We start from the raw sequence: 9,881 nt of genomic DNA, 5'->3' as shown, positions 1-9,881 counted from the left end.
ACTGATGATCAGCACCCACATTACCTCTATCCCTCCAGCTCTGCAGCGCCTCATTCCATCCCCCATCATCTGCACCAGTGAGTCAAGGCCTGCTCTTTTGTTTTGGTTAGTGACGTTCCATGGGCTATTTATAGTAGTGCTTCTGTTATTGTGTAAGACCCAGTGTGAGGCACAAAGAGCTGAGGCTGCCTACCATATTTCCATTAGGACCCCTGATATAGAGGATAATATAACCCATGGAGCTCCAGTACAGATAAACCGTTGAAGATGACATGAAGTTCATGTATTCTGGAGACCAGATTTAATGTAGACTATATATGATCCAATCAAGACTGCATCTTGTCACAATTTCTCTATATTCTCTATTAGACAATTGCATTGATGCAGAATATTAGGTTAGGATTTTATCTAATTGACAACCATTCTTTTTACCCTTCAGTAACAATCATGAGAGGTTCTGAGGAGATTCTTGCCTCCAGTATGTTAGTAGTAATCATGTTAATCACCACCTTGTGAGGAGGTGACAAGCCCTCAACTGAAAAATCAACAACAGTGAGGGATTCACCCTTCAAGACTCCTCCACTAAGCTTTCTTTCCCAAAAAGAAAGGCAATACATATATCTATCTGTATCAATATCTATATAGATATATTTATATTAGTAGCTTATGAAACTCCAGATGCACATTTTTTAATGATTTCAGAATATTTTTATTTGAAATGTCAGTGTCAAGAGAAAATAAAACAGCAATATAAATATTAGCATAAAAATAAGAGTAACACGGGGGTATAGCGTGGGAGCTAAGCGTTTCATAAGAAAGATAATACAGCAGGATAGAATAGTATTAATTCAGCAGCGGACAGACTTACACATATATATTTATAATAATTTGTTCATATGGACAGAAAGAGAGAAAGAGAGGCATTCTTTCACAAATGCACGAGATAAAATCACAGCAAAAGAACATTAAGAGGTTACAGAAGAATAGAAACATTTCCAATATATGTTTTTTTGTCTTTTGTTTCTTTACAGGGTGATAAAAGAGATAATAGAGAGAGAAAATGAACACAAAAATATGCGCAACACATATCACAAGTTAACTAGTCTACGTGTGTCACTTTGTTTACTTATCATCTAAAGTTATCGTCATCATCGTCATCTTTAATTCATTTATTTACACTGAAGAGTTAGTTGGCTTCCATGGTGCTTAGTTACTACATTGCAACACAAACTGTTGAAGAACATCTCAGATTTTCAATCATTGTTTTTTTTTTGTTTTGTTTTTTATGGTTTTCTTGTTTTTCTTGAAAAACAAATGCAACACATTCCAGTAGTAAGCCACGCCTTGTGGATAGGGACTTATGTTTTGAAAATGTTGGCCGTGGTCCCTACTATACAAACAACTGGCTCATACCATCGACAGGACTTATGTTTATTTACAGTGGGGAAGAGCCTTCACAGGACTAGGGAGCGGAGGGGAGAAGTGAGTGGTATAGAGCCTGAGGTTAGCATTAAAAAGAGTGGATTTGGATGGAGGGACGGAGAGGGGGGCAAACTCTGAACCCCCGCCCCCCTCTTAGGCCCTTCTCAAGTGGTATCTCTTCTCCAACAGGGACAGATGTGCTTGGCTCTGTTGACCTCTACCTGGGTCAGTGCATTAGGACATTTAGGGGGTGGGGGGGGTCAACAGTGGTGCCTCTGTACATTCAGTGGGTAGAGCCAAGGTTGCTTCCCACCCCCTTGTCAATGTAGTTTTGCCACCCCTGACTTTGTACCCTTCACCACACCCTCTCCACTCCCTCTGACCCAGCCTGCAAGCTGCCTCTTCATGCAGTGGTGCCCAGCCAGCAGCCTGACGGACAATTGGACGGCAAAGGAAAAACTTCATATCTTATATAAACAATTCCTCTATACTATCGAATCATTATCTTCCAAGGAAAAAAAAAACATGTTATTGTCTCACATCAAGAAGTTTCATCAGCACTTCAGGATAGCAAGGGTGAATACTCTGTTGAGGCCCTAGTGGCCAGCAAAAGTGTCAAGAAACTCCTAAGCACTTAAGTTTACCACGTCTACACACTTCCCTAAAGACTGAAGTGATTACTACCCCTACATCATGTCATCTTTAGAATACGAACAGTGCATTTCTTATTGTTTGGCTCTCAAAGTGGGATAGTGAGTGAAGGGAGGACACAAGCTGGTTTGGGAGAGAGATGGGGCAGAGGGTGCAGGACATCAGGACATGTTGGTGCCCATCTGGGGGTGTTATACAAGAAGCCATTGCCGGCTGCGATGCCACTTGCATGGACAACATGGCCTGTGACAACGCACCACAACCCCACCCTTCTCTGCCAGCCCCAGCTCTAGGTGCATGCTCAGGTCATAAAAAAAAATCTGTTCAAAATCTCATCTTTTCAACTATGATTACAAAAGTAATTTTTATTTTCTGTCAAGTAAATGCTACATGTGCATTATGTTGACCTGCGTTTGGAAGGAGGATTATTGGTTCAGGATGTCCTCCTTCTTGCTTTTGCAATGCATAGTTTGCAACTCTAAACTATATGTGGTTTGAACCTAAAGGAGCATGCAGAAGAGTGTGTAATACCGATCAGACAACAGCCTTGTATCCATAGGAGTTATGCTTTAATGTCCCGCAAGGCTGACCTTATATAAGAATCTAATGGCAATCTAGCATACTTTACAATAGCAGACTTTCCTCCTCAGGGAAAGGGCGCAATAAATCCAACATGAAGCACATTAAAATTTCATCTCTGAATACATTACTGGGCATTATCTTGTTTTCCCAGCAAGGTTCCTTACACTGAATCTCTTTGAAGTGAATCCATTTGATTTTGCCAAAAAACACAACAACCCCCAACACCCCCCCAAAAATATCTTGTTTACCAACATTGATTACATGAGCAACACTAGACCTTGAGCACAACATGGGTTTCCAAGTATTGACAACAGCCTTCAGAACATTCAGATTCCTCAGGTCCTTCAAGACACACTTTCAAAGAACCATTAAGATCGTCCGTGGGGTCAGAGTGATTTGCTGTCAGTATAGAGACTGTGGCTAACGCGCGTGTCAGCAGAGCAGTAAGATACCTAATGGTGGGGTGTGGGGGGTTGAATTTCTCATCAGATCAGGCCGGGTGTATCATTCCTCCACTTCAGTCCTTCCCTCTCTACTTCTTATCCTTCTTGGTGGACTTCTTCTTGGACGCGGGGGTCTGGGCGGCCTTGGGGGGCTCGGGCTGGGCCGAGGCCTGGGGCGGAGGCAGAGCTTGCTGGGTGGCCTGCTGGGCTGTGGCCTGCTGCTGCTGGGGATTGGAAGTGAGGGTGGCCGTGCTGCCGGGGATGTAGACGTTCTGGCGGTAGTCAGGCACATGTTGCAGGGTGAACTGGGGGCTGTAGCGGGTGCTCAGGCCCATGGTGCCAGGTCCTAGTGTGGCCGTAGCCTCACTCACTTCTGGGGAGAAGAGAGATAGAGTGGGGGAATAGGGGGGAAGGGTGGGAAAAGAGATAGGGATGTAACTTGTTAATTTACAAGAACTATCCAGTTTTTGAAAAGGGATCAATGGTTTGATTTGAAAATATCTCATGGCTCAATGTCTATGCTAAGCAAATTGAACAGTTCTAAAGCTGAAATAAACCTAAGTGGGAAAAAATGGACAAAAGAGGGAGAAAGAGGTGTTAGAAAATGGTCAGTGATGTACTGAGCGATTTTTGTGGAACTGTTTAAAAACCATACTTCTTTGTGTTTGTGTGTTTTTCTACTACGCATGCCCTGACTGTGTGTGCATGACGTAGCTGCTCAGCTCATAATTCTCCTCCAGCCCCTGCATTGCAGAGCCAGAGACACAAATGCTCCCTCCCCCATCCTTTAGCTCCTCTCAACCTATATAAACCCTCACACGCTCACAAAAACAATCCTGTTTATTGCACTGACTACCAAACAGTCAAAGTGATGACTTGTTAATTCTCTATCTGTTTGGTAATACACAGTACCTTTGTAAATTGTAAATGGGTATAACAGCTCCTGTGTAATTCTTATCAACACAATGCCATTATCTATAGTGGAGAAATGACCTTCAAAGCACATCTAATATTTGTTCTGTAGCTGCTTCCTCCCTTAGAGCACAAACTGTACCTTCTGTCAAGCTTTGTTGACATACAAGATCACACTTTGTCCAAAACAGAGCCTTCTCTCCTTGTCTTTTGGCACACTTAGATTAAAACATGGTAAAAATAAAACCTCCACATCAGATCCAGTGCAGTGTCCAAGAAGGGGGGGAAAGTGTGTGTGTGTGGGCGAGAGGGGAGTTCTGATGTGTCAGTGGTTGAAATAACAATGGAAACAATGACGTGGGTCAATGTGGCAACAAATCTCATTGAGTCTATCCGTCACCATTTCTACGTAATTTGCCTGTCACTGTGTGTGTGTGTGTGTGTGTGTGTGTGTGTGTGTGTGTGCTGCACAGCTCTGTGCTTTAGGCCAGTTTGGTCTGTATTTTTCCAGAACGATTACAAGGCTTTACAGTCCTATGATGAGTCACTCTGTGCCCCGGTGTGTATGTGCACTAACTGCAGCAAAAGAGGAGCAGGAGAAAAACAAAGTTGGGGGGAGGCTGTTATTTTTGCAGTGCAAAGTGGAACTCAAAGGTGCACATACAAAAAGTTCAATTACTGTTTGCCAATAGCCCTATGCTTACGATAAAACATTACACATGTGGTTAATGTGTACAGTGGAAACACGCATCTCTGTAATGTTATTGAAGGAAACATATCAACTGTTGTATTTAGATCTGGGCTACTGGGTACGTGCAACTATTGCCTAAGTCATATCTGAAGCTCCTTCTGGATATTCAGTTACACACTACCACTACGCACAATGAGCCACTAAACATCAATGTGGAAACAGAGAGGGCTTTATCAATGAACGAGTCTGGCTGGATGCCCTCCAACCAAACAGGAACATAGCCTGACCCACCCCTGCCCCCACACCCTTCTTGCTCTCCACGTTCCTTCACCCGCCTTGCCAAGCCAGCCCTGAGGGTGGGGGTGGAGTAAAGGGGCAAAAGTGAGTTTTGCTGATGAACAGAGGAATGGTATAGGAAGGAGGAAGAGACAGATTTACTGTGGAAGGGACAGATGGACAGAGGCAAAAAGGGAAGATAACAGGAGGGTGGAAAGTATAAGGTGGTATAGGACTCACCGTTAGCTGCTGCCATCAGGGCCTGGAGCTGCTCAGCTTCAGTTGGGGGCTGGGGCCAGGGGCCAGTTCCCATGGCAACCTCGGGTCCTCCTGTTGCCCTGTAGCCAAGGGGAGGGAACAACAAGAGTCAATAACCAGCAGCAATTTTAGTAGTCATATATACAGAGGTTGTGTGTGTGCTTTGTTGACTTGCTCTTCTGACAGTTGGTTTATGAAGTAGAGGCAAAGCAGCTGATGGCAAGCCACACAGCCTGAGGAAAACTCAGCAAGGATAACAAAGAGGATGTGCCGTATACAAAACAAGGTGTGTCTCTTAAACACACAGTCAAACACACGAGCACACGCTTGCTAATGCATGTACATATCTGTGTGAATACAGAAACACACTAGCAAGCCTGCATGTGCATTCCTAGTCACTATAAACCCTGTACAACATTTACACTCTCTAGCATTACTGCAAGTGCTACACCATGTCGGAAATCTGATTAACAGTTTAATGGTACCACCTTTAAAGGAAATAGCTGTCTGGGTAGACATGCATGCACACACACACACACACACACACACACACACACACACACACGTGCACTGGCACACACGCAGCGTTCAATGAACACTGAACATTTCCATCTGGCTGAAATTCATCTTCAAAGGCTTGTTTGTTTAAAGTCTGAAATTTGCATGTGGGGGGAACAAAGGAACAAGCAGACCTGCAATCTATTACGCTCACCTACTTACAACCATTCCCAAAGTTTAAACACAGCAGCACAAGCTCTACATCTCACAACTGGGACACACTTTATGTATCCCTTCCCTGCTCCTGTTTTCAGTGTGCTAATAAACTTCAACCTCTGGAATTTGCCCATGAACATGCAGTATTTTGTTGTCATGCAAATGCTGTTAGACTCTGTCAGAGCACTCAGAAAGAATAACCCAGATAACTGCTTTGCTTTGAAGTGTCATGTCTTTAAAATCCACTCATTGGTCACTTAGAGTCTAAGAACAAACCACTATAGATGATGCCAGTGGATTTGGTTTAGAGCAGAAAGCGCGCACATGGTTTGGACTTTGAAACTCATAACTACTGCCTCAACCTCCTAATTTGTATGAATGGCACTGTAGTGAATGTGCACAACAATGGCACATTAACTCTTTCAGTAGCCCCCTAAGGGCTTATAGTTAGAGATCATTTGTCCAAGTGGCGCTGGGTAAAAGGTTCAAATTTTGCAGCTCTTTAGAGGAAACTCAGCAGGACGTAAGGGGTTAAAAGGACATCAGGGTCTTGGGTCCTACTTCCTGACTCGTATGCACTGCGGTAAAAAAACACGGGGCAAAAAGACAAGGATTTTTACATGCCTCTCATTTGATCTCAATTTAAAAGCAATTAAAAAACCTCCTGAGTGAAGGGATCTGGACCAGGAAACTAATCAAAAAACAAGAAAGAAATTCTAACACAAAAAAACAGCGGTAGGTTTAAGCTAAGCTGCCAGGTCACACTGCCAAAAGTCTAAAGTGGGTTTTGTTACAGTGCCAGAGAGAGACTGCGGCAGAGGAACATATATGTCCTGTGCCAGGCAGCCAATGAGAAACAGATCAGGTTAGAGCACGGTCAGTAAAGCCATGCAGGGCAGCCATTTTGCGCCTCTTTGTGTCACTGAAGATAAGGGGGATGCTTCATTTATCTCCTGTTAGTGTCTCCCTGCACCTTTCATATCCTGTGGAACCGCTAAGCACTTCCTGTGGTCAGGATTATCACTTCCTGTGGGCAAGATTGTGAACTGTGGTCCACAGGGATGACTGCAGCTGGCCAGAGGGCTAACCCCTTTTCTTTGCAACCATGCATGAAACAGACTTTTAAAAAAAAAAAAAATCTCTACGGAAACCTCTCATTGTTGTTTTGCAAAGAACCTCCTAGACAGCCATTTTAAACCTAATTTAAACCTAAAATAACAATTACACACACTGATTAGTGTCTGATCTGTAAATTGGCATCAAACGATTACTCTCGAGTGCAGAGTTTACTTCATAGACTAAATTTTTAGCCTCTAAGAGGTGGGTGATGACATCGATTGTGAGACAGCTGTCCCCATTGTCTCTTTGTAGGCCGTTTTCCAGTTCAGAAATCACATGAAAAAGCCACATGTGGTAATGCCTGGCTACAACCACCACAGACATACAACAAAGGCAACACTATATGGTATAAGCCAGCCCTCTAGAAAGAAAGAAAACAACAACTCGCAGACTAATGATTATATGTAGAGCACACATACAATGCTGAGCAAATCTACAAAAACACTGCACGCAAACTAAGAAGTGTGACAATCAGTCCTTTCTATGCCACAGCAGGCATTGTGGCCTATGCACATCGATCAACAAACCCCATCAAAAGTTCAGAGGGACTAAAAGAAGCTACAGGTAAGGTACATCTACACACAGCACAGCACTCATCTGCGGCGCACTACCTAAACAGTTTTAGCCGCTCTCTGCCCTTATCAGCTGATTTCTGATCAGGTCCCACTTCCACACCACCACGGCACAGTAGCTTAAAAAATGACCCTTGATCAGCTACTAAGGGCAAAAAGTGACCACAGTGTCTATTTCTATGTTGATACCTTGTCCCCTTCTTCGGCGTCCATCGTATGTGTGTGGCGTACGGCATGTAGGGACTAAGAACACAACAGGTTATACAGTCTGAAAGAACCATTTGGTATTTGACTGTGGCTAAGAATCAGTGAAACGAATAGAAAATGCAGAGATTCTGTTCCCTGCTTGTCAGTGGAAAATATCCTGCATCTGTCACATCCATTACAAATACCAGAGATGGGAAGTTAGTTTTCTTTCTCTTTTTTTTCCCCAGCAAACATGAATTTTGTCCAATGTATCCATAACCCCTGTGGTATTCCAAAATGGCAGCGGCTTGTGTTTTTGTTCCAAGTAAGATGTGTTTGTGTGTGTGCTTGAGTGCTCTCCTGACTTGCAGAAACAGAGCTTGGAGAAACAGAGGCCCCCAGATGGTACTTTCAGAAATATGGCTCGACTCAAGGAATGTGTTGTGTAATCTCACTGTTTTGGAAACTGTTACAGCGTGTACACCACTTTGGCACACACAATATGGGCTAAACAACCATCGAAGTGGGCACAGCCACCAACACACACGCTCAAATTCATAATAACCGCATGCAACTGACATCAGAAAATGTGCCTACCGACCTACTGCAATATAACAGACAATCACTGATGTCAGGACATTGAATCTCTTGTAACCAATCAATGTGACCTCTCCGATGAGGAAAATAAAGCAGAGAGTGTGAGAGAGAAACACACACGCCCATCCCCCCTCTATAGCTCTGGTTCCCTTCCCTGATCAGCAGTACTGAGTGATGGCACACAGGCTCAGAGAGTGCAGAGAGGAGAGAAAAAGAAGGGGAGGGGGAGTGGAATCTGCGGCAGCCATTTTATAAAGCAGACTGAAAACAGGCAGATCCACTCTTTCGTGAGCAAATATCAGGTATTCTGAGTCACTGAATTGAACTGTAAATGTTTTAAGTGACATGACTCAATCTGACAATGTTATTCAGAGTCAGATTAAGATGATTGTGACATTAAGGCTTTCATTTTGATTTACTGTGAGCCTCTGTCCTGATGCAATATCTGTAGTATGTTAAGGTCTGTCCCTGCATGCAGTAAGCACTAGTGGGTACAACATTCACCACCATCCAGGTCTCAGTCTCCACTTCTCTTTCTCACACCTTATCTCTCCTCGGCCCCCTCCCCTCCATTAAGCTTGTGCAATACAAAGAAATGTCCTTGCTGTGTGTGTGTGTTTGTCAGTTTACTCACCCGCTAGGTCCGGGTCTTTGTCCCTGATTGAATCGCCAGTCATTGTTGGGAGGCTTTTGCTGTGAAGGAAGCAGAAAATGAAACATGAAATGACATAACAGAACAGCATTTCTAATGAGTGTCCTCTGGTTCATGAGAAACTGATTTGTAGATGTTACATTGATGTGTAATACTGCATATGATACCCTCTGTTTATGTTCTAGGAAAACTAAAAGAGGCTGAACAAAGGGCTACCGTTGATAACAAATGTCTGTATTCTCAAGCATCCATTTTGTTCCAAGAGACATGGAGCATAAAATGCTGCCAAAGAGCACATATGCACGTAAACACAGACAGACAGTCACACAAACACAAACTGGGGCTCAACTGGTTATAATTAGAGACAGAAGCCAAAAACAAAACAAGGACAGAGAATATCAAAAAGAAAAATAAATGAGATATGAAGGATATGAAGCCCTTGCTGCATGAAAGTTGCAGAAATCCTTATCAGAGAAATACGCTTTCAAAACTATACCAAGGCATCCAGCAAATAGTTCCCTTTGTGGATCTGATTCAGATGCCCACCTAAAAAAGATCATGTGGGTAAACATGGAAAAGAACAAACACAGATAAAAGTGATAAGCTCCCCATGTCCATGCCTAAACAACGAAGGACTCTTTGCACACTGTAAGGCAGTGACTGGGACATTCCCTGCTCTGCTAATTGAGTGACTCTGTAATTTACAGAGCTCTCATAAAGAGCTGATTGTTACTACATCCAGAGGGCACAGATAGTCCTTGGAACATAAAGTTGTTTGTTGTTTCGATACTGACACATCACCAAGA

The 9,881-nt window shown here is 43.3% G+C and overlaps 1 protein-coding gene across 21 annotated transcripts in view; it reads right to left on the bottom strand.

The window, feature by feature from the left end:
• Positions 1–1,213: 1,213 nt before the first annotated feature.
• LOC115366762 (protocadherin gamma-C5-like) overlaps positions 1,214–9,881 on the bottom strand; it is a 256,394-nt gene continuing 247,726 nt past the window's right edge. For 13 of the 21 annotated variants that reach the window (XM_030062381.1, XM_030062369.1, XM_030062374.1 and 10 more), the window contains exons 2-4: positions 9,058–9,116; positions 5,218–5,315; positions 1,214–3,471 (exon numbers count right to left, since the gene is read on the bottom strand). In XM_030062381.1, the coding sequence (XP_029918241.1) occupies positions 3,188–3,471; positions 5,218–5,315; positions 9,058–9,116 (441 nt within the window). In that variant the 3' untranslated portion in view covers positions 1,214–3,187. Of the gene's footprint in view, positions 3,472–5,217; positions 5,316–7,196; positions 7,884–9,057; positions 9,117–9,881 lie in introns of those variants that run through there. The other 8 variants (XM_030062379.1, XM_030062377.1, XM_030062380.1 and 5 more) reach the window with 4 other exon arrangements.

Source organism: Myripristis murdjan, chromosome 10, assembly GCF_902150065.1.
Source record: "Myripristis murdjan chromosome 10, fMyrMur1.1, whole genome shotgun sequence".
NCBI lineage: Eukaryota > Metazoa > Chordata > Actinopteri > Holocentriformes > Holocentridae > Myripristis > Myripristis murdjan.
The sequence above is the reverse complement of the archived record's forward strand: the minus strand, read 5'-3'. Positions and strand labels throughout refer to the sequence as shown.